This window comes from Nerophis lumbriciformis, linkage group LG20 (genome assembly GCF_033978685.3).
Source record: "Nerophis lumbriciformis linkage group LG20, RoL_Nlum_v2.1, whole genome shotgun sequence".
In the NCBI taxonomy this organism is placed as follows: Eukaryota; Metazoa; Chordata; class Actinopteri; order Syngnathiformes; family Syngnathidae; genus Nerophis; species Nerophis lumbriciformis.
The window spans coordinates 5,785,253-5,809,901 of record NC_084567.2 but is presented as its reverse complement, the minus strand read 5'-3'; the positions used below and the strand labels follow the sequence as shown (position 1 = coordinate 5,809,901).

At 42.8% G+C, this 24,649-nt stretch overlaps 2 protein-coding genes across 2 annotated transcripts; both read right to left on the bottom strand.

The window, feature by feature from the left end:
* Nucleotides 1–1,741: 1,741 nt before the first annotated feature.
* Nucleotides 1,742–24,584, bottom strand: LOC133619358 (uncharacterized). The gene is made up of 2 exons (XM_072915415.1): nt 24,380–24,584; nt 1,742–3,637 (listed from the first exon to the last, which is right to left on the bottom strand). The coding sequence occupies exons 1-2, from the start codon at nt 24,483–24,485 to the stop codon at nt 2,247–2,249; spliced, it is 1,497 nt and encodes a 498-aa protein (XP_072771516.1). The 5' UTR covers nt 24,486–24,584; the 3' UTR covers nt 1,742–2,246.
* Nucleotides 18,251–19,673, bottom strand: LOC140679647 (uncharacterized). Its single transcript, XM_072915492.1, has 2 exons — nt 19,634–19,673; nt 18,251–19,446 (listed from the first exon to the last, which is right to left on the bottom strand). The coding sequence occupies exons 1-2, from the start codon at nt 19,671–19,673 to the stop codon at nt 18,251–18,253; spliced, it is 1,236 nt and encodes a 411-aa protein (XP_072771593.1).
* Nucleotides 24,585–24,649: the final 65 nt, after the last annotated feature.

Genomic DNA, 24,649 nt, shown 5'->3' with positions numbered 1-24,649 from the left:
TGTATCACACACAGCAACGTAACGTTAGACGGCGGTCAGCAGCACCGCGGATTTTAGCCACCTACAAAAAGACAAACATAGTCAAATAAAGGTCAGTTAAAATGTATACTATATTAAGAATATGTGTACATATTGCATAGAGCCCTGACATCTAAAAAGTACTAACTCGGTTCATTGTCATGTTCATGTATTTGTTATGTTTTTCATGTGTACGCACACATAAACACACATACAGTATGAGATGAGATCAATGAGATAAGGTGAGAACAGGATAGAAACCGCTATGGAACTGGTTAAAATGCAATATGCCATGGAAATACAATGTTAACACTTTTGTGCAAATAAGTACAGTGGAACTGGTTAATAGTGCTATTATGAAGTGCAATATCAGCACTATTTTTTTCCTGCAATTTCAAATGCACTTGTTTTAATAAATAAAAACAGCGTTTGATAAGCATACACAATCTGTGTAAATATATTAGTCTGTGGTAGGGCTGGGCGATATATCGATATGCGCGATATATCGCGGGTTCGTCTCTGTGCGATATAGAAAATGACTATCGTGATATTCGAGTATGCTTTCTCACGTCGTTGCTTTTAGCTGCTTTCCAGATCAACACTGTATGAAAAAAATAGTGATTTTTTTAGTTGTGATTTCCTTCTCTGCATGAAAGTTTAAAAGTAGCATATATTAATGCAGTATGAAGAAGAATGTTTTAATGTAGACACATAGAATCATCATACTGCTGTGATTATATGCATCAAGTGTTCATTCAAGGCTAAGGCAAAATATCCACATATATATCGTGTATCGTGATATGGTATTAAAATATCGCAATATTAAAAAAAGGCCATATCGCCCAGCCCTAGTCTGTGGTTAAAAGGACTTGAAAGGACTCGAAACTCAAAATGTAGGATTTGGGACTTGACTTGAGACTTTCCATTCTTGGCTCGAGACTTGAGGGCAAAGACTTGAGACTTACTTGTGACTTGCAAAACAATGACTTGGTCCCACCTCTGAATCATGGCGGCTCTTTCTTTACATTCTTCAACAAGGTCGGCACTTTTACACTTTCAGGGCTTGAAATAGCTTTCAAATGACAAAACTTCAACTCACTCACCTTCATCTTTCGTCTTTATCTCCGTTGGTGATTTGCTGGAAGTTGATTCTCTTTCATGTTCTCTTTTAGCGGACGTCGCCATCTTAGCATAGCAGTAGTCGTCCATCTTCTATCACGTCTTCAATCTTCACTTCACATATCGCTCCAAACTCAATGCACGTTTCGTGGCTTTGGAAAATACCAATTGAGATATTTGTTGCTATATTTGCTGTGAATCATATGACTTTAAGATCGTGAATTTGAAAATTCTCCAAAAAAATCATAGCATGCGGTCTTTGTCTTTTTGCTTGGCGTCAAGTACATTTGCGCTAGAATACAGACACTTCCTATTCCTACTCCACAACAGATGTTTTTCAAAATAAAGGCAATTTAATCTTGTTTTAAAACAATGGTTGGCAAAAGTATCTAACATCAAAAAACGGACAACTACTGTTTGAATATAAAAAATGTATATATACAAGCATGTGCACAGACTTTTTCCATGGCTGTTGTTCAAACCAGAAAAAGGGCAAACATTGAAGAAAAACAATTCTACATTTTAAATACTACAAGAAACACATACATATTTTTCAACCCACTTAGTAGTTCAAAACCTTTAGAAAGTCAAATCATTACTCTGAATAAAGAAGAAAAGCACTAAGAGTGTAGATCTCCACCAGGACCATGTCGAGGGAGGTGGGGGTTGGGTTGTGGGTGTTGGGGGTTAATTGTTCATATGTCTCTGATTTGCACATCAATCAGTCTGAAGAGTAAAAGTTGGCAATTTGTTATGCAAACAGTTACCCAGCATCACTTATGCGTTAGTCAGTTTTGATACATCTCAATTTTGCAGTGAAAAAGGGTGTAGTGCAGGTTTTTGAGCGTGTACAAACTTGACACATGAGGCCCCAGGTCCCTGGACTGAAGAAGGAGTAACCAAGCACTTGAAGCATCATCTATCTTACTGTTCAGGAAGGTTTCAGATACAGAGAAGACACAGGGTCATGAGTAGATAAGATTATGCTTCAAATAATCCAAGTTTGTATGAATACCTCAGATATTTGTGAAAGAAGCAGTGAGGAGGTCCTGGGTAGGGTGGATGTCGCCACATATGAGCAACATACCACAAACTAAACAACTAATTGGTTATTTTCCCTTGTGTGTTCTCATGTGTTTTACTGCGTCTGCATTATGTTGGAACCTTTTACAGCACACTGAACAACTTAATGGTTTTTCTCCAGTGTGTGTTCTCATGTGTTGAGTCAGTTTGCTCTTAACAGAAAAGCTTTTGCCACAAACTGAACACTTATATGGTTTTACACCTGTGTGTGTTCTCATGTGTTCAGTCAAATTACTCTTAACAGAAAAGCTTTTGCCACAAACTGAACAATTACATGATTTTTCTCCTGTGTGTGTTCTCATGTGTTGAGTCAGATTGCTATTTTGAGAAAAGCTGTTGCCACAAACTGAACAATTATATGGTTTTTCACCTGTGTGTGTTCTCATGTGTTTAGTCATATCGCTATTTTGAGAAAAGCCTTTGCCACAAACTGAACAAGTACATGGTTTTTCTCCTGTGTGTGTTCTCATGTGTTTAGTCATATAGCTATTTTGAGAAAAGCTTATGCCGCAAACTAAACAAATAAATGGTTTTTCACCTGTGTGTGTTCTCATGTGTTTAGTCAAATAGCTATTTTCAGAAAAGCTTTTGCCACAAACTGAACAATTAAATGGTTTTTCACCTGTGTGTGTTCTCATGTGTTTAGTCAAATTGGTCTTAACACAAAAGCTTTTGTCACACACTGAACACTTATATGGTTTTTCTCCTGTGTGTGTTCTCATGTGTTCAGTCAAAATGCTATTTCGAGAAAAGCTTTTGCCACAAACTGAACGATTACCGGTACATGTTTTTTTTCCTGTGTGTGTTCTCATGTGTACAGTCAGATTGATATTTTGAGAAAAGCTTTTGCCACAAACTGAACAATTAAATGGTTTTTCTCCTGTGTGTGTTCTCATGTGTTGAGTCAAACCACATTTTTGAGAAAAGCTTTTGGCACAAACTGAACAACTGAATGGTTTTTCACCTGTGTGTGTTCTCATGTGTCGAGTCAAACTGCTCTTTAGAGTAAAACTTTCAGCGCAAACTGAGCAGCTCAAACATGTTTTACCTCTCTTCTTTGTAGAGCATTCAGAGTGTTTGTTGTCAGTGTGAGTCCTCATATCACCTTCACAGTCTGTATCGCTGCTCAAAGTTACTTCAACCTCGTCTTCAGCCTCACTATCTGATAGTGGCGCTAAGAGGTTGTCTACTTGTGGTTTCTCTTCATCATCTTCAGTCTTCACAGAGAGAATACTCAGTGGAAACTTGGTGTAATCAGCTTCCTCTCGTCCTAGAAGACACTCTCCCTCCTGAGTGATGCAGAGTTCCTCCTCTTCCTTTTTGATGCAGGGTGGTTGTGGAGTCTCCTGCTTCAAAGTGGAGCTCCCCCCTAACTGAGGGGTAACTTCTTCTGGATTACCGATCAGCTGCTGGACGTCTGCAAGACACAAACAACAAAAACACACTTTCTTCTATGTACTGTATGTGTGTGTAGTAGGGTTGTACAGTATACTGCTACTAATAAAATATCGTGGTACTAATCAATTGAAATCGGTACTATACCACCTTTGAAAAGAACCGGTACCGCTCTTTCATCTGAATGCCGCTGTGCGACGGTGACTTACTCCAGGGCCCATGTTTTGTCGGGGGTAACACTGGGTCCATAAAGCGCCGCTCTTTGGTCGGAAGGACGAGGCCGTCGATTAGTTACAACTTGCTCACTTTATTTATTATTTCCACAGGGCACAACCGGACATCCACCATGCTATTAACACTCCTGCACATGCTACCACTACCTCTCCTTACTCGCCCGCTCACTCACTGACGTCACTCAGACAACACGTTGACATTCTCACAAACACACATACTACTCTCATAAGTTAACCAGCTCCCCTGCTGGTTAACTTGATGCCAAATATTAGCGCAGTTAAAACTGCCCAATTAGCAGTCAACTAATGCAAGTGAAATGACTCCATTTTGTAACAAATTCCTACAATGTTTTGTCTTTAATAAATGTGTTTTACCTGCTACATGGCTTATCTGTGTGCATTTATCCATAGTTTTGTTTTTAGTACTTAATTAATAATTGTATTTTTCTTAAAGCACAGACCAGGAGTGGCAACCATAAATCATGAATAATTTAATATAATGTCAGTAAAACTTTATGTTCTATTCTAATCTAATCCTTGATTATAGCAGACTATATGTAATATGGAAAATTGTAAATTGTTATTTGAGTGCAACGAGACAAGTCCAATGTGTTTAATGCATTTTAATTTATATTTTAACCTTGTAAAATTATTCTTTGACTCTAAGTTTCTGCTTACAGTCAAAGCTTTCTCCTTCTTCTACATGTACAGACGCTTGTGGAATTCACACATGGATACCTTAAGAAAAAGCGATTGCAGCTATTTGGGATACAACACTTCTCAAACGACAAGAGACCATTCAAATGTCCAGGTCAGCTGTGATTCTACTTACCGAAAAACTTTGTCCATTTGTCGAAGGAGAGATAACGAGAATGCGGGCTCTCATGGATGTGATAAAAAAAAGGTAGCGTCGAGGGAAGACTACTGAAAACGGCAAATGCTTTTTTTGGATACACTCGAGGGAGTACTGGAACGTGGTCCCCCGGGTGATTCCCTTGTCCTACTGGGAGACTACAACGTTCATGTTGGCAACAACAGCGAAACCTGGAGAGGCGTGATTGGGAAGAATGGCCGTCCGGATCTGAACCCGAGTGGTGTTTTGTTATTAGACTTTTGTGCTCGTCACAGATTGTCCATAACAAACACCATGTTCAAACATTAAGGTGTCCATATGTGCACTTGGCACCAGGACACCCTAGGCCGCAGTTCCATGATCGAATTTGTAGTTGTGTCATCAGATTTGCGGTCTCATGTTTTGGACACTCTGGTGAAAAGAGGGGCGGAGCTTTCTACCGATCACCACCTGGTGGTGAGTTGGCTGCGATGGTGGGGGAGGATGCCGGACAGACCTGGCAGGCCCAGACGCATTGTGAGGGTCTGCTGGGAACGTCTGGCAGAGTCTCCTGTCAGAGACAATTTCAATTCCCACCTCCGGAAGAACTTTGAACATGTCACGAGGGAGGTGCTGGACATTGAGTCCTAGTGGATCATGTTCCGCACCTCTATTGTCGAGGCGGCTGATTGGAGCTGTGGCCGCAAGGTAGTTGGTACCTGTCGTGGCGGTAATCCTAGAACCCATTGGTGGACACCGGCGGTGAGGGATGCTGTCAAGCTGAAGAAGGAGTCCTATCGGGTTCTTTTGGCTCATAGGACTCCGGAGGCAGCGGACAGGTACCGACAGGCCAAGTGGTGTGCGGCTTCAGCGGTCGTGGAGGCAAAAACTCGGACATGGGAGGAGTTTGGGGAAGCCATGGAAAACGACTTCCGGATGGCATCGAAGCAATTTAGGACCACCACCCGCCGCCTCAGTTAGGGGAAGCAGTTCACTATCAACACCGTGTATGGCGAAGATGGTGTTCTGCTGACCTCGACTGCGGATGTTGTGGATCGGTGGAGGGAATACTTTGAATACCTCCTCAATCCCACCAACACGTCTTCCTATGAGGAAGCAGTGCCTGGGGAATCTGTGGTGGGCTCTCCTATTTCTGGGGCTGAGGTTGCTGAGGTAGTTAAAAAGCTCCTCGGTGGCAAGGCCCCGGGGGTAGATGAGACCCGCCCGGAGTTCTTTAAGGCTCTGGATGCTGTGGCGCTGTCTTGGTTGACAAAACTCTGCAGCATCGCGTGGACATCCTGGTCCTGGAACTGTGGACCATCTCTATACTCTCTGCAGGGTCCTTGAGGGTGCATGGGAGTTTGCCCAACCAGTCTACATGTGCTTTGTGGACTTGGAGAAGGCATTCGACCGTGTCCCTTGGGAAATCCTGTGGGGAGTGCTCAGAGAGTATGGAGTATCGGACTGTCTGATTGTGTCGGTCCGCTCCCTGTGCGATCAGTGTCAGAGCTTGGTCTGCATTGCCGGCAGTAAGTCAGACACGTTTCCAGTGAGGGTTGGACTCCACCAAGGCTGCCCTTTGTCACCCATTCTGTTCATAACTTTTATGGACAGAATTACTAGGCGCAGTCAAGGCGTTGAGGGGATCCGGTTTGGTGGCTGCAGGATTAGGTCTCTGCTTTTTGCAGATGATGTGGTCCTGATGGCTTCATCTGGCCAGCATCTTCAGCTCTCACTGGATCGGTTTGCAGCCGAGTGTGAAGCGACTGGGATGAGAATCAGAACCTCCAAGTACGAGTCCATGGTTGTTGCCCGGAAAAGGGTGGAGTGCCATCTCCGGGTTGGATAGGAGACTATGCCCCAAGTGGAGGAGTTCAAGTACCTCGGAGTCTTGTTCACGAATGAGGGAAGAGTGGATCGTGAGATCAACAGGCGCATCGGTGCGGCGTCTTCAGTAATGCAGACGCTGTATCGATCCGTTGTGGTGAAGGAGCTGAGTTGGAAGGCAAAACTCTCAATTTACCGGTCGATCTACGTTCCCATCCTCACCTATGGTCATGAGCTTTGGGTTAAAATCGAAAGAACAAGATCACGGGTACAAGCGGCCAAAATGAGTTTCCTCCGCCGGGTGGCGGGGCTCTCCCTTAGAGATAGGGTAAGAAGCTCTGCCATCCGGGGGGAACTCAAAGTAAAGCTTCTGCTCCACCACATGGAGAGGAAACAGATGAGGTGGTTCAGGCATCTGGTCAGGATGCCACCTGAATGCCTCCCTAGGGAGGTGAGTAGGGCATATCCAACCGGCAGGAGGCCAGGGGGAAAACCCAGGACACGTTGGGAAGACGATGTCACCCGGCTGGCCTGGGAACGCCTCTGGATCCCCGGGAAGAGCTGGTCGAAGTGGCACGGTGCGCCCCCTCCCTTCCCGTAACATGACTCTTTTTGGACGTCACCACATCAAAAAATCAACACAAGATGTCAAAACGGCCAAAACTGTCAGGTGCCCAGGGAAGAAAAAAGAGAAAAGAAGAGGAGGAGAAACGAGAAAAAGACAGAGGTAGCCTACATGAAATTATTTGTATGTTCCAGAATGTGATAGTAACCTGGCTTTTTAGCATTAAGCTAATGTTACATGATTCGGCAATTGCTAATCAATAAATAGCGAGTTCTGTTTTAACGTCGGGTTAATATTGTGGAGGGGGCTAAATTGTTATGGAAAATAATAATGTAACGTTAGGTAATTACAGTACTCCCACCTTACATTCCTCAGGGACATTTGTATTAGATCTTTTAAGCAGGTGTTTTTTGTTTACATTGTTATTGCCTTCTGGTTAGCTAATGTTTGCCCTGCAGGTAATAGTCACTTTTCCACCCCTTTATATATTAGGTATAGTTGTAAGCCTAGTTGTTAAAGTGCACATCATTAATGTTAATTAAGCAATGTCACATGAGAGGGAATGCTGTTTTTTAAATTTGAGCACTGCTGTGATTCGGTTAAAGATAATCATAACATAACATTCTCATATAATATATTATACTGTTACTTTGAATTCTGCTATTCAGCATTTCACTGTAATGATGACAATACATTGAATCTAATCTAATTTGCATATCAGTTAACAGCATACATATATCTCTTTGGTTTTTCATCTATATTATATCATTTCATTTTATTCCTGGAATCATATGTTTTTATTATTAGACTGTAATACTCAATGGTGTCACATACTCCTCCTCTCTTCAGATGCACTGTTGAAGTTTCTAAATCCCACCCCTGGGCCATCTACCACATCTACCGCTGCTGCCTCCACTTCAGCAGCACAACCCACCAGTGATGCAGCATCAGCAGCACAACCCACCAGTGATGCAGCAGCATCAAGCGGTCTTCCTGTTGCCTCCACCTCAGCAGCACAACCCACCAGTGATGCAGCATTAGCAGCACAACCCAGCAGTGATGCAGCAGCATCAAGCGGTCTTCCTGTTGCCTCCACCTCAGCAGCACAACCCACCAGTGATGCAGCATTAGCAGCACAACCCAGCAGTGATGCAACAGCATCAAGCGGTCTTCCTGTTGCCTCCACCTCAGCAGCACAACCCAGCAGTGATGCAGCAGCATCAAGCGGTCCTCCTGTTGCCTCTACCTCAGCAGCACAACCCACCAGTTTTGCAGCAGCATCAAGCGCTCCTCCTGTTGCCTCTACCTCAGCAGCACAACCCAGCAGTGATGCAGCAGCATCAAGCGGTCCTCCTGCTGCACCAATAGACCCTGCTGACTGGCCTTCTGCTTTAACTGAAAAGTTACGAACAGAGTTAGTTCACAGAGGTCCATTTGTAATTGATAGTGACTTCACATTCCCGAAACAGAAAGACGGACGAAGGTGTCAGCATGATTATTTTAACAGACTCTTAATCAATGGGGAAAAGGTGAGAAGAACCTGGCTTATGTACTCGAAAAAAGAGGATATCTTGCACTGCTTCTGCTGCAAAATGTTTTCAAAGAGAGATTACAAACTGACTAGGGAAGGTCTGAAGGACTGGAAAAATGCAAGCCACTTGCTCAAGGTCCATGAGGATAGCCAGGAGCATAATGCTCACATGGCAACATGGAAGGACTTGGAGGTCCGTTTTGCGAAAGGACTCACAATAGATAAACAAGAGATGGCACTTGCTGAGGCTGAGAGAAAAAGGTGGCGTGAAGTTCTACATCGTTTGGTGGCAATAATTCAGTCCTTAGCTGAAAGAAACATGGCTTTCAGGGGGTCCACAGACACATTAAATAAACCAGACAATGGCAATTTTCTGAAAGAAGTGGAGCTTATGGCCAAATTTGATCCAGTGATGAAGCAGCATGTCAGTAGAGTAGAAAGTGGAGCTGGCAGTCACGTACATTATCTGGGAAAAACAATCCAAAATGAACTGATTGACTCCATCAGTTCAAGAATAATAAAACGCATCGTGGAAGAGATCAAAACATCAAAGTATTTCTCCATCATTTTAGATTGCACACCTGACCTGAGTCATAAGGAACAGCTGTCTGTCATAGTCAGGATAGTGTCACAAGAAGACATACCACAAGTTAAAGAGCATTTCCTGGGCTTTCTTGTTGCAGAGGAATCAACAGGAGATCATTTGTCAACTCTCATCCTAAAACGGTTAGAGGAGCTTAACATTCCTTTTGAAGACTGCAGAGGACAGTCTTATGACAATGGGGCCAACATGAAGGGAAAAATTAAAGGTGTTCAGGCAAGGTTGCTTCAGCTAAACTCAAGAGCTTTTTTGTCCCATGTGGTGCCCACACTTTAAATCTGGTAGTAGCTGATGCTGCAAAAAGCTCACCAGATGCCCTTGGCTACTTTGGGCATTTAGCAAAGTTATTCAAGCTCTTCTCAGCCTCCACCCATATGTGGGGTGTCCTGCTGAAAACCACTTTGAAATCATGGGCTGAGACCAGATGGGAAAGCAGGATAAAAAGCATTGAGGCAGTCAGATATCAGGCTCGGCAAGTCAGAGAGGCTCTTCTGGAGGTGAGGGAAACAACTACAGACCCTGTGGTGAGAGTTGAAGCCCAGTCTTTGGCTGAGGAGATTGGATCCTATCGTTTTTGCATTTGAACAGCCATCTGGTATGACATTCTCAGCAAGATCCAGTATGTGAGTAAACTCATGCAGTCGCCCTCCATGCAGCTCGATGTGGCTGTCGACTTGCTGAAGAAAACCAAAGATTCCCTCACCAGCTACAGAAACACTGGATTTTCTGATGCACAGACAACGGCAAAGGAGATGTGTGAAGAAATGAATGTGGAGGCTGAACTCAAACAAAAGCGATTGAGAACCACCAAAAGGCACTTCGGTTATGAGTCTCCAGATGAGCCCATACAAGATGCACTTAAAAAAATGGAAACCACCGTAGTGGATACAGCCATCTCTTCCCTTGATGAGAGATTTCAGAGCCTTGGAGAGGTGAATGACAAGTTTGGAGTACTCCTCAATTTCCACAACTTACAAAAAGAAGAGCTGCTACAGCAGTGCCAAACCCTGAGTGCTACTCTGACCCATGACAGAAGAGGAAGCGCTTCTTCTTCTACGGTAAGCAACCGCCAAGGTAAGCACCCGCCCCCATAGAAGAGGAAGCGCTTCTTCTTCTACTGTAAGCAACCACCAAGGTAAGCACCCGCCCCCGTGGAAGAAGAAGCGCGCGGATATTACGTTTCATTTCATTTGTGTGTTTACATCTGTAAAGACCACAAAATGGCTCCTATTAAGAGACACGCGTACAACGCAGAATTCAAACTCAAGGCAATAAGTCACGCAGTAGAACACGGAAATAGAGCAGCAGCGAGAGAATTGAACATAAATGAATCAATGGTGCGTAGGTAGAGGAAGCAACAAGATGACCTGCGCCACTAAGACAGGGAGACAGCGCCGGACGACATACGCCAACATCTGCCAGTGGATTGTAAATGCCTGAGCGGATATATCGGTCTCAACTGTGGCCCGAGCTTTCCGGAAGGCAGGATTCACGGAACTGCTCGACAACAACAGCAACATTGACTCTGATGACTTCGACGAGACGGAGCCGGCCATTTTGGATGCCGTATTCGCCCAACTTTTTAATTCAGACACTGAAGAAGAATTCGAGGGATTTATGGATGAGGAATAATTTCAGAAAGTGAGCTTTAAATGTTTATTTTGTGTGTTGTGTGACATTAATGTTCGAGCAACGTTGAGTTATTGATGTTGCTATTACTCTGCACTATTTTGAGTGTTACTATTTTTGTGATTGCACATTTGCACATTACATTTTGGAGGTGAACAGAGTTGTTAGAACGCTGGTTTGTAATATATTATTAAAGTTTGACTGACCTATCTGACTGTTTTTTTGACATTCCCTTTAGCGCAGCGTAGGCGCGGCTTATAACGCGGGGCGGCTTATAGGTGAACAAAGTTTTGAAATATGCCATTCATTGAAGGCGCGGCTTATAACCCGGGGCGCCTTATAGGTGAACAAAGTTTTGAAATATGCCGTTCATTGAAGGCGCGGCTTATAACCCAGGGCGGCTTATAGTGCGGAAAATACGGTATTCATTTTTTATATTCATTTATTTATTCATATTTTTTTTTTTATCTTGTTAACTATTCTGATTGTTAATTTGCTTTCTTTAAGTAAAAAAAAAAGGTCAAAGACAAAGCTATTTGGTTTCTTGTGAGTATATACACTTCACTGCCGATGTGGGGGGGCGCCACCTAAAATCTTGCCTAGGGCGCCAGATTGGTTAGGTGGGCCTGCCCACAGCACACTGGATTCCAGTTAATTGAAATACCACAACACTGGATATTGTTCAGATAAGTTACATTTAAGAACTTGCACACAAAGCAACACTGGAGATGGCTATGAGGGCGCATTTTCCGCGCATGCGTATTAGGTCGCGTTGCGCCGGCAGACGGAGTGGGAGGGGGTCTTAAACGGTGGCATTGTGTGTGTGTGGACAAGGATAAGGTTAGGTGGGATTTATCCTGGATAACCTTAGCTTGCTTAGTGTAGAAGGGGCCTTTGAGATAGTGGCTGTTATGTCCACTCAAAAATCCATCCAATAACGTGATGGACTCGAGGAACAACTTAGTTTAGTAATGCTCGCTAACTTTTTTATTAGTGGCATTTGCCAAAACATAGGAAAGAGAAACTCTTCTGTTTTAATTAAAAATTTCAGACAGCGACCAAACAACTGTAGGCTAGTCTTCAAAACACGCTGCTAACGAGTCGTTGCTCGCGACTTGAACACGTCCATTCTTTTCTGTTACTTGACGACATGACAAACTGTACAGAGACTTTGTTAAATGTGACTAAATACTCACCTCACCTCAAGACCACGACATGATGAAAATAAAAACACACCAAACGAAAGCCTATTGTGTGTCTTTAACCAGTTTTGTAATGTTCCTGTGTCTTTAAGTTGATAGGTCAATCTGTGACGTCATTTCCCCTTTAAAGCACGTCTTTGTCAGAATAGCCGGTTTCAATCAATGGTGGCAGCCAGCCTTGTGTGCGTTGACGACTAAATGTAAGTTTTGTCACATACTGTTACAGCATTTGAACTGAATGTCGTGCCTTGCTACTTCTGCAAATGTTTGGTGCATCGTATGCTAAGTTCAGTTGTGTTTGGGTCAATTGAGAGATAATTAGTCTCGTTGACGGCGTTTACATTCACGTGTAGTTTATTTAACGTCATTGCAACTGCGATGGCGGAGTTTGGCCTTTAGATGGCGACAGAGACCACATAATCGCCATTTATGGCTCTGAAGCTTAGAAACTTGTTTGAAGTTCATGCATAGTTAAATGCAGTATATATGTTGTTGTCATGCACACCTTTATATTATATTATATTATATTATGTATGCATATACATGTATATTGCTGCATAGTAATGAGTATATAATTGGATTGTAATTTTTCCTCTTTTTTCTATTTGTTTAGACCACACGCACACGCACAACACACACACACACACACACACACACACACACACACACACACACACACACACACACACACACACACACACACACACACACACACACACACACATCTACCTTTCAGCAATAAAGATGATTAAAGGATTCTCTGGCCGGAATCTGTCCATCGTGTCCCAACTCTAAAATAACTACTATCCCTTCCTTACACACACCAAACGAGCCTAACAGAGTTGTTGTTTTGCTTTTAGTTTCTAAATGTGACTTTTGCATTCTTTCATCTCCTCTGATGTGAACTCCACTGCCTTCTTCAAGCTAACAATCATGGCGGCTCTTTCTTTACATTCTTCAACAAGGTCGGCTCATTTACACTTTAAGGGCGTGAAATAGTTTTCAAATGACAAAACTTCAACTCACTCACCTTCATCTTTCGTCTTTATCTCCGTTGGTGATTTGCTGGAAGTTGATTCTCTTTCATGTTCTCTTTTAGCGGACGTCGCCATCTTAGCATAGCAGTAGTCGTCCATCTTCTATCACGTCTTCAATCTTCACTTCAGATATCGCTCCAAACTCAATGCACGTTTCGTGGCTTTGGAAAATACCAATTGAGATATTTGTTGCTATATTTGCTGTGAATCATATGACTTTAAGATCGTGAATTCGAAGAATCTCCGAACAACCATAGCATGCAGTCCTCGTCTTTTTGCTTGGCTTCAAGTACATTTGCGCATGCGCTAAAAGCCAGCAACTTCCGTTTCCTACTCCACAACAGATGTTTTTCAAAATAAAGTAAATTTAATCTTGTTTTAAAACAATGGTTGGCAAAAGTATCTAACATTAAATAATGGACAACAACTCTTTGAAAATAAAAAATATATATATACAAGCACGTGCACAGACTTTTTCCATGGCTGTTGTTCAAACCAGAAAAAGGGCAAACATTGAAAAAAAAAATCATACATTTTAAATACCAGAGGTGTGGACTCGAGTCACATGACTTGGACTCGAGTCAGACTCGAGTCATGAATTTGATAACTTTAGACTCGACTTGACAAAATGTAAAGAGACTTGCAACTCGACTTAGACTTTAACATCAATGACTTGTGACTTCATTTGGACTTGAGCCCTTTGACTTGACATGACTTGCTACTTTCCCCAAAATCCAAAGCTTAAAAAGTTATTTGGGAGCGCTCCGTATCTTTCATTTTCTTCGTCTGTGTCTCTCAGCGTGTTGTTCCTGTCAGCTGGTGTGCTCTCAGTACAACAGCCAATCAAATTAGATCTACGTTGTTTTCATCACGCAGCATTCATCCAATCGAATTGCAGGAGAACTAATGACCAAGAGTTGTCAAACAACACGGCGGTGAGAAACAATTATGCCAAAGTTGGTTTCGTTCGGGTATAAAAACTACGACTTGGTCAACAAAAAACGAATTGCCATATGCAAATCACGCAGTTCGAATATTACATACGGAGACGCAACAACTTCCAACTTCGTTCGACATTTGAAGTTGCACAAAGAAGGGTAAGTTTTGAATGCAAAATAACGTTTATTGGCTAAGTAACGTGACTTTTATTTGCTGTGTAGTTAAATCAGTGAGGCTGCAAACTCACTGCTAACGTTATAACCATAGACATCTTATAAGTAGACGCAGCATAGAGCGCTACTGCCTACTGGCGCAGACGAGACGCGTGGCCGCCATCTTGGAGTGGTGATCCGCTCCACTCAGAGCAATTCATTTGGCAGGAGCAATGAACTGTCAGCGCATTTAATTCATCTTACCTCACTGAATACCACTGATTTTCACGCACTTTTTTGTCATACGTGTAGCTATGATAACAGACACATGATTTATTATTAATAGTTTGCTTAACAGTAATGTAATATTCTTATACACTATAAGTGACCAGACTTCCGAGATCAAAACTGGGAATATAATCCCAGAGAAGGGGAAAAAAGGGTAAACTATTTTTAAGTTGAAGAAACAATATGATTAGGTTATATATACATGTGTATATCCTGCATAAACAATGTATGAATACATTAGATATCTATATATCTTATAGACTGTATCTCTGTTGCTGCAGCAGCAGAGTTTATTCTGTCTTGACACATTGTATTGATATTTTGTATTACATTCTTCCCTTAAATGATCATGTTTACACTGATTGTTTTATATGTATTTTTTACGTAAGTGGCTTTGGATAAAAGCGTCTGCCAAATACTTCAACATAAACATATATAAACACCTTAAAGTCTTTATATCAGCTAAAACCACCAATCTGTTTCACTGGATTCCGAATAAAACCAAATTCTGTCTTACCCAACAATGTTAGTATTTGAATATTGTTACTTGAAGACTTATTCCTGGTTACAATTATACTGTTAAGAAAGTATTATTTTATATTTTGGCTAAAATGAGAATGCATCATAATCAGTGGCGGTTGGTGAATTTTGTTTTAGGTGGGGCTGAAAGTTTGTAAACCAAACCCCTGTAGGGGCGTCATCCTCCCCCAGAAGATTTCTTTGTGATTTTCCGAGTAAGTAATCCCCCGATTCCTATTTTCAACAGTCCGCTCATTTGAGCAGGAAAACGCTGAACACCAGCTCAGCATCTTTGTTTTCTACCTGTCAACTGTCAGTTTAGGCTGCTCGCCGGCTCCTCATCACCACTTCAAGATGGCGGCCAAATTGCTCGCGTCACAGCAGCCAATGCTGCGTCTACTTATAAGATGTCTATGGTTATAACTTCATTGCAAACACGGCAATCTGTTGCGTCCACTGCAGTTCGCTACCGTATTCATACTTTTTGTCAAGTGATTTATTTTAAGCAGGCTTGCATGAGGTACCTACACGTAACGTTACGTTAGTGAATGTATCACACACAGCAACGTAACGTTAGACGGCGGTCAGCAGCACCGCATATTTTAGCCACCTACAAAAAGACAAACATAGTCAAATAAAGGTCAGTTAAAATGTATACTATATTAAGAATATGTGTACATATTGCATAGAGCCCTGATATCTAAAAAGTACCAACTCGGTTCATTGTCATGTTCATGTATTTGTTATGTTTTTCATGTGTACGCACACATAAACACACATACAGTATGAGATGAGATCAATGAGATAAGGTAAGAACAGGATAGAAACCGCTATGGAACTAGTTACAATGCAATATGCCATGGAAATACAATGTTAACACTTTTGCGCAAATAAGTACAGTGGAACTGTTTAATAGTGCTATTATGAAGTGCAATATCAGCAGTATTTTTTTCCTGCAATTTCAAATGCACTTGTTTTAATAAATAAAAACAGCGTTTGATAAGCATACACAATCTGTGTGAATATATTAGTCTGTGGTTGGGCTGGGCGATATATCGATATGCGCGATATATCGCGGGTTCGTCTCTGTGCGATATGGAAAATGACTATCGTGATATTCGAGTATGCGTTCTCACGCCGTTGCTTTTAGCTGCTGGCATTACACTACAGGCTCTTCTCGCTCTTTCCTGTGTCTCCTTCTCTCAGACAGCAAGTGCAGCTTCTACATACGTCACATACTGTCACGTCATACGTCACATACGTATACGACCTCTCGCAGCAGAGAGGTAGCAGCATGGCTAACGTTAGCTGTGATGCTAGCGATAATACGAGAGAAAGAAGGTACGAATCTAGTAACAAATGAAGGAATAATTAATTCCCCCACAAAACAGCAGGGGGTCCATCGTCTGGCGGTGGTTTGGCTTCAAGTGGGAATATGTTGAACAGACAACCGTAATTTGTCAAATGTGGGGCGAAAGCGTTGCTATAAAAATTAGCATTTCTGCTAATATGTAGCATCATTTGAAAAGTCACCCGCTAGAGAATGAACTGTGCTTACTCCGCACGTCAACATCTCGGTTCGGTGCCACACGCCCACACCATCAAAATGCCGAGGCAAACCTTTCCAGATCAACACTGTATGAAAAAAATAGTGATTTTTTTAGTTGTGATTTCCTTCTCTGCATGAAAGTTTAAAAGTAGCATATATTAATGCAGTATGAAGAAGAATGTTTTAATGTAGACACATAGAATCATCATACTGCTGTGATTATATGCATCAAGTGTTCATTCAAGGCTAAGGCAAAATATCCACATATATATCGTGTATCGTGATATGGCCTTAAAATATTGCGATATTAAAAAAAGGCCATATCGCCCAGCCCTAGTCTGTGGTTAAAAGGACTTGAAAGGACTCGCAACTTAAAATGCAGGATTTGGGACTTGACTTGAGACTTTCCATTCTTGACTTTGGACTTGACTCGAGACTTGAGGGCAAAGACTTGAGACTTACTTGTGACTTGCAAAACAATGACTTGGTCCCACCTCTGAATCATGGCGGCTCTTTCTTTACATTCTTCAACAAGGTCGGCTCATTTCTACTTTAAGGGCTTGAAATCCAAATAGCTTTCAAATAACAAAACTTCAACTCACTCACCTTCATCTTTCGTCTTTATCTCCGTTGGTGATTTGCTGGAAGTTGATTCTCTTTCATGTTCTCTTTTAGCGGACGTCGCCATCTTAGCATAGCAGTAGTCGTCCATCTTCTATCACGTCTTCAATCTTCACTTCAGATATCGCTCCAAACTCAATGCACGTTTCGTGGCTTTGGAAAATACCAATTGAGATATTTGTTGCTATATTTGCTGTGAATCATATGACTTTAAGATCGTGAATTCGAAAATTCTCCCAAAAAATCATAGCATGCGGTCTTTGTCTTTTTGCTTGGCGTCAAGTACATTTGCGCTAGAATACAGACACTTCCTATTCCTACTCCACAACAGATGTTTTTCAAAATAAAGGCAATTTAATCTTGTTTTAAAACAATGGTTGGCAAAAGTATCTAACATCAAAAAACGGACAACTACTGTTTGAAAATAAAAAATGTATATATACAAGCATGTGCACAGACTTTTTCCATGGCTGTTGTTCAAACCAGAAAAAGGGCAAACATTGAAGAAAAACAATTCTACATTTTAAATACTACAAGAAACACATACATATTTTTCAACCCACTTAGTAGTTCAAAACCTTTAGAAAGTCAAATCATTACTCTGAATAAAGAAGAAAAGCACTAAGAGTGTAGATCTCCACCAGGACCATGTCGAGGGAGGTGGGGGTTGGGTTGTGGGTGTTGGGGGTTAATTGTTCATATGTCTCTGATTTGCACATCAATCAGTCTGAGGAGTAAAAGTTGGCAATTTGTTATGCAAACAGTTACCCAGCATCACTTATGCGTTAGTCAGTTTTGATACATCTCAACTTTGCAGTGAAAAAGGGTGTAGTGTAGGTTTTTGAGCGTGTACAAACTTGACACATGAGGCCCCAGGTCCCTGGACTGAAGAAGGAGTAACCAAGCACTTGAAGCATCATCTATCTTACTGTTCAGGAAGGTTTCAGATACAGAGAAGACATGGGGTCATGAGTGGATAAGATTATGCTTCAAATAATCCAAGTTTGTATGAATACCTCAGATATTTGTGAAAGAAGCAGTGAGGAGGTCCTGGGTAGGGTGGATGTCGCCACATATGAGCAACATACCACAAACTAAACAACTAATTGGTTATTTTCCCTTGTGTATTCTTATGTGTTTCACTGCGTCTGCTTTATGTTGGAACCTTTTACCGCACACTGAACAACTAAATGGTTTTTCTCCAGCGTGTGTTCTCATGTGTAGAGTCAAACAGCTATTTTGAGAAAAGCTTCTGCCACAAACTGAACAATTAAATGGTTTTTCACCTGTGTGTGTTCTCATGTGTTCAGTCAAATTACTCTTAACAGAAAAGCTTTTGCCACAAACTGAACAATTACATGTTTTTTCTCCTGTGTGTGTTCTCATGTGTTGAGTCAAATTACTCTTAACAGAAAAGCTGTTGCCACAAACTGAACAACTAAATGGTTTTTCACCTGTGTGTGTTCTCATGTGTTTAGTCAAATAGCTAGTTTGAGAAACGCCTTTGCCGCAAACTGAACAAGTACATGGTTTTTCTCCTGTGTGTGTTCTCATGTGTTGAATCAAAGTGCTATTTTGAGAAAAGCTTTTGCAACAAACTGAACAATTAAATGGTTTTTCACCTGTGTGTGTTCTCATGTGTTCAGTCAAACTGCAATTTCGCGAATAGCTTTTGCTACAAAGGGAACAATTAAATGTTTTTTCTCCTGTGTGTGTTCTCATGTGTTGAGTCAAACCACATTTTCGAGAAAAGCTTTTGGCACAAACTGAACAACTGAATGGTTTTTCACCTGTGTGTGTTCTCAAGTGTCGAGTCAAACTGCTCTTTTGAGTAAAACTTTCAGCACAAACTGAGCAGCTCAAACATGTTTTACCTCTCTTCTTTGTAGAGCATTCAGAGTGTTTGTTGTCAGTGTGAGTCCTCATATCACCTTCACAGTCTTTATCGCTGCTCAAAGTTACTTCAACCTCGTCTTCAGCCTCACTATCTGATAGTGGAGCTAAGAGGTTGTCTACTTGTGGTTTCTCTTCATCATCTTCAGCCTCACTGTCTGATAGTGGAGCTAAGAGGTTGTCTACTTGTGGTTTCTCTTCATCATCTTCAGTCTTCACAGAGAGAATACTCAGTGGAAACTTGGTGTAATCAGCTTCCTCTCGTCCTAGAAGACACTCTCCCTCCTGAGTGATGCAGAGTTCCTCCTCTTCCTTTTTAATGCAGGGTGGTTGTGGAGTCTCCTGCTTCAAAGTGGAGCTCCCCCCTAACTGAGGGGAAACTTCTTCTGGATTACTGATCAGCTGCTGGACGTCTGCAAGACACAAACAACAAAAACACACTTTCTTCTATGTACTGTATGTGTGTGTAGTAGGGTTGTACAGTATACTGCTACTAATAAAGTATCGTGGTACTAATCAATTGAAATCGGTACTATACCACCTTTGAAAAGAACCGGTACCGTTCTTTCATCTGAATGCCGCAGTGCGGCGGTGACTTACTCCAGGGCCCATGTTTTGTCGGGGGTAACACTGGGTCCATTAAGCTCCACTCTTTGGTCGGAAGGACGAGGCCGTCGATTAGTTTCAACTTGGTCACTTTATTTATTATTTCCAAAGGGCACAACTAGACATCCACCATGCTATTAACACTCCTGCACATGCTACCACTACCTCTCCTTACTCGCCCGCTCACTCACTGACGTCACTCAGACAACACGTTGACATTCTCACAAACACACATACTACTCTCATAAGTTAACCAGCTCCCCTGCTGGTTAACTTGATGCCAAATATTAGCGCAGTTAAAACTGCCCAATTAGCAGTCAACTAATGCAAGTGAAATGACTCCATTTTGTAACAAATTCCTACAATGTTTTGTCTTTAATAAATGTGTTTTACCTGCTACATGGCTTATCTGTGTGCATTTATCCATAGTTTTGTTTTTAGTACTTAATTAATAATTGTATTTTTCTTAAAGCACAGACCAGGAGTGGCAACGTTAAATCATGAATAATTTAATATAATGTCAGTAAAACTGTATGTTCTATTCTAATCTAATCCTTGATTATAGCAGACTATATGTAATATGGAAAATTGTAAATTGTTATTTGAGTGCAACGAGACAAGTCCAATGTGTTTAATGCATTTTAATTTATATTTTAACCTTGTAAAATTATTATTTGACTCTAAGTTTCTGCTTACAGTCAAAGCTTTCTCCTTCTTCTACATGTACAGACGCTTGTGGAATTCACACATGGATACCTTAAGAAAAAGCGATTGCAGCTATTTGGGATACAACACTTCTCAAACGACAAGAGAACATTCCAATGTCCAGGTCAGCTGTGATTCTACTTACCGAAAAACTTTGTCCATTTGTCGAAGGAGAGTTAACGAGAATGCGGGCTCCCATGGATTAGATAAAAAAAGGTAGCGTCGAGGGAAGACTACGGAAAATGGCAAATGCTTTTTTTGGATACACTCGAGGGAGTACTGGAAAGTGGTCCCCCGGGTGATTCCCTTGTCCTACTGTGGGACTTCAACGTTCATGTTGGCAACAACAGCGAAACCTGGAGAGGCGTGATTGGGAAGAATGGCGATCCGGATCTGAACCCGAGTGGTGTTTTGTTATTAGACTTTTGTGCCCGTCACAGATTGTCCATAACAAACACCATGTTCAAACATAAGGGTGTCCATATGTGCACTTGGCACCAGGACACCCTAGGCTGCAGTTCCATGATCGACTTTGTAGTTGTGTCATCGGATTTACGGCCTCATGTTTTGGACACTCGGGTGAAGAGAGGGGCGGAGCTTTCTACCGATCACCACCTGGTGGTGAGTTGGCTGCGATGGTGGGGGAGGATGCCGGACAGACCTGGCGGGCCCAGACGCATTGTGAGGGTCTGCTGGGAACGTCTGGCAGAGTCTCCTGTCAGAGACTATTTCAATTCCCACCTCCGGAAGAACTTTGAACATGTCACGAGGGAGGTGCTGGACATTGAGTCCTAGTGGATCACGTTCCGCACCTCTATTGTCGAGGCGGCTGATTGGAGCTGTGGCCGCAAGGTAGTTGGTACCTGTCGTGGCGGTAATCCTAGAACCCGTTGGTGGACACCGGCGGTGAGGGATGCTGCCAAGCTGAAGAAGGAGTCCTATCGGGTTCTTTTGGCTCATATGACTCCGGAGGCAGCGGACAGGTACCGACAGGCCAAGCGGTGTGCGGCTTCAGCGGTCGTGGAGGCAAAAACTCGGACATGGGAGGAGTTTGGGGAAGCCATGGAAAACGACTTCCGGGTGGCTTCGAAGCAATTTAGGACCACCATCCGCCGCCTCAGGTAGCGGAAGCAGTTCACTATCAACACCGTGTATGGCGAAGATGGTGTTCTGCTGACCTCGACTGCGGATGTTGTGAATCGGTGGAGGGAATACTTCGAAGACCTCCTCAATCCCACCAACACGTCTTCCTATGAGGAAGCAGTGCCTGGGGAATCTGTGGTGGGCTCTCCTATTTCTGGGGCTGAGGTTGCTGAGGTAGTTAAAAAGCTCCTCGGTGGCAAGGCCCCGGGGGTAGATGAGATGCGCCCGGAGTTCCTTAAGGCTCTGGATGCTGTGGGGATGTCTTGGTTGACAAGACTCTGCAGCATCGCGTGGACATCCTGGTTGTGGAACTGTGGACCATCTCTATACTTTCGGCAGGGTCCTTGAAGGTGCATGGGAGTTTGCCCAACCAGTCTACATGTGCTTTGTGGACTTGGAGAAGGCATTTGACCGTGTCCCTCGGAAAATCCTGTGGGGAGTGCTCAGAGAGTATGGAGTATCGGACTGTCTGATTGTGTCGGTCCGCTCCCTGTGCGATCAGTGTCAGAGCTTGGTCTGCATTGCCGGCGGTAAGTCGGACACGTTTCCAGTGAGGGTTGGACTCCGCCAAGGCTGCCCTTTGTCACCCATTCTGTTCATAACTTTTATGGACAGAATTACTAGGCGCAGTCAAGGCGTTGAGGAGATCCGGTTTGGTGGCTGCAGGATTAGGTCTCTGCTTTTTGCAGATGATGTGGTCCTGATGGCTTCATCTGGCCAGCATCTTCAGCTCTCACTGGATCGGTTTGCACCCGAGTGTGAAGCGACTGGGATGAGAATCAGCACCTCCAAGTCCGAGTCCATGGTTGTTGCCCGGAAAAGGGTGGAGTGCCATCTCCGGGTTGGGGAGGAGACCATGCCCCAAGTGGAGGAGTTCAAGTACCTCTGAGTCTTGTTCACGAATGAGGGAAGAGTGGATCGTGAGATCGACAGGCGGATCGGTGCGGCGTCTTCAGTAATGCGGACGCTGTATTGATCCGTTGTGGTGAAGGAGCTGAGTTGGAAGGCAAAACTCTCAATTTACCGGTCGATCTACGTTCCCATCCTCACCTATGGTCATGAGCTTTGGGTTAAAACCGAAAGAACAAGATCACGGGTACAAGTGGCCAAAATGAGTTTCCTCCGCCGGGTGGCGGGGCTCTCCCTTAGAGATAGGGTGAGAAGCTCTGCCATCCGGGGGGAGCTCAAAGTAAAGCTTCTGCTCCACCACATGGAGAGGAACCAGATGAGGTGGTTCAGGCATCTGGTCAGGATGCCACCTGAAAGCCTCCCTAGGGAGGTGTGTAGGGCATGTCCAACCGGTGGGAGGCCAGGGGGAAAACCGAGGACACGTTGGGAAGACTATGTCTCCCGGCTGGCCTGGGAACGCCTCGGGATCCCCCGGGAGGCGCTGGACGAAGTGGCTGGGGAGAGGGAAGTCTGGGTTTCCCTACTTAGGCTGCTGCCCCTGCGACTTGACCTCGGATAAGCGGAAGAAGATGGATGGATGGATGGAACCTTAGCCTGCTTAGTGTAGAAGGGGCCTTAGAGATAGTGGCTGTTATGTCCACTCTACCATCCATCCAATAACTTGATGGACTCGAGGAACAACTTAGTTTAGTAATGCTCGCTAACTTTTTTATTAGTGGCATTTGCCAAACATAGGAAAGAGAAACTCTTCTGTTTTAATTAAAAAATTCAGACATCGACCAAACAACTGTAGGCTAGTCTTCAAAACACGCTGCTAACGAGTCGTTGCTCGCGACTTGAACACGTCCATTCTTTTCTGTTACTTGACGACACGACAAACTGTACAGAGACTTTGTTAAATGTGACTAAATACTCACCTCACCTCAAGACCACGACATGATGAAAATAAAAACACACCAAACGAAAGCCTATTGTGTGTCTTTAACCAGTTTTGTAATGTTCCTGTGTCTTTAAGTTGATAGGTCAATCTGTGACGTCATTTCCCCTTTAAAGCACGTCTTTGTCAGAATAGCCGGTTTCAATCAATGGTGGCAGCCAGCCTTGTGTGCGTTGACGACTAAATGTAAGTTTTGTCACATACTGTTACAGCATTTGAACTGAATGTCGTGCCTTGCTACTTCTGCAAATGTTTGGTGCATCGTATGCTAAGTTCAGTTGTGTTTGGGTCAATTGAGAGATAATTAGTCTCGTTGACGGCGTTTACATTCACGTGTAGTTTATTTAACGTCATTGCAACTGCGATGGCGGAGTTTGGCCTTTAGATGGCGACAGAGACCACATAATCGCCATTTATGGCTCTGAAGCTTAGAAACTTGTTTGAAGTTCATGCATAGTTAAATGCAGTATATATGTTGTTGTCATGCACACCTTTATATTATATTATATTATATTATGTATGCATATACATGTATATTGCTGCATATTAATGAGTATATAATTGGATTGTAATTTTTCCTCTTTTCTCTATTTGTTTAGACCACACACACACACACACACACACACACACACACACACACACACACACACACACACACACACACACACACACACACACACACACAACACACACACACACACACACACACACACACACACACACACACACACACATTCACATCTACCTTTCAGCAATAAAGATGATTAAAGGATTCTCTGGCCGGAATCTGTCCATCGTGTCCCAACTCTAAAAGAACTACTATCCCTTCCTTACACACACCAAACGAGCCTAACAGAGTTGTTGTTTTGCTTTTAGTTTCTAAATGTGACTTTTGCATTCTTTCATCTCCTCTGATGTGAACTCCACTGCCTTCTTCAAGCTAACAATCATGGCGGCTCTTTCTTTACATTCTTCAACAAGGTCGGCTCATTTAGACTTTAAGGGCTTGAAATAGCTTTCAAATGACAAAACTTCAACTCACTCACCTTCATCTTTCGTCTTTATCTCCGTTGGTGATTTGTTGGAAGTTGATTCTCTTTCATGTTCTCTTTTAGCGGACGTCGCCATCTTAGCATAGCAGTAGTCGTCCATCTTCTATCACGTCTTCAATCTTCACTTCACATATCGCTCCAAACTCAATGCACGTTTCGTGGCTTTGGAAAATACCAATTGAGATATTTGTTGCTATATTTGCTGTGAATTATATGACTTTAAGATCGTGAATTCGAACATTCTCCGTAGAACCATAGCTTGCG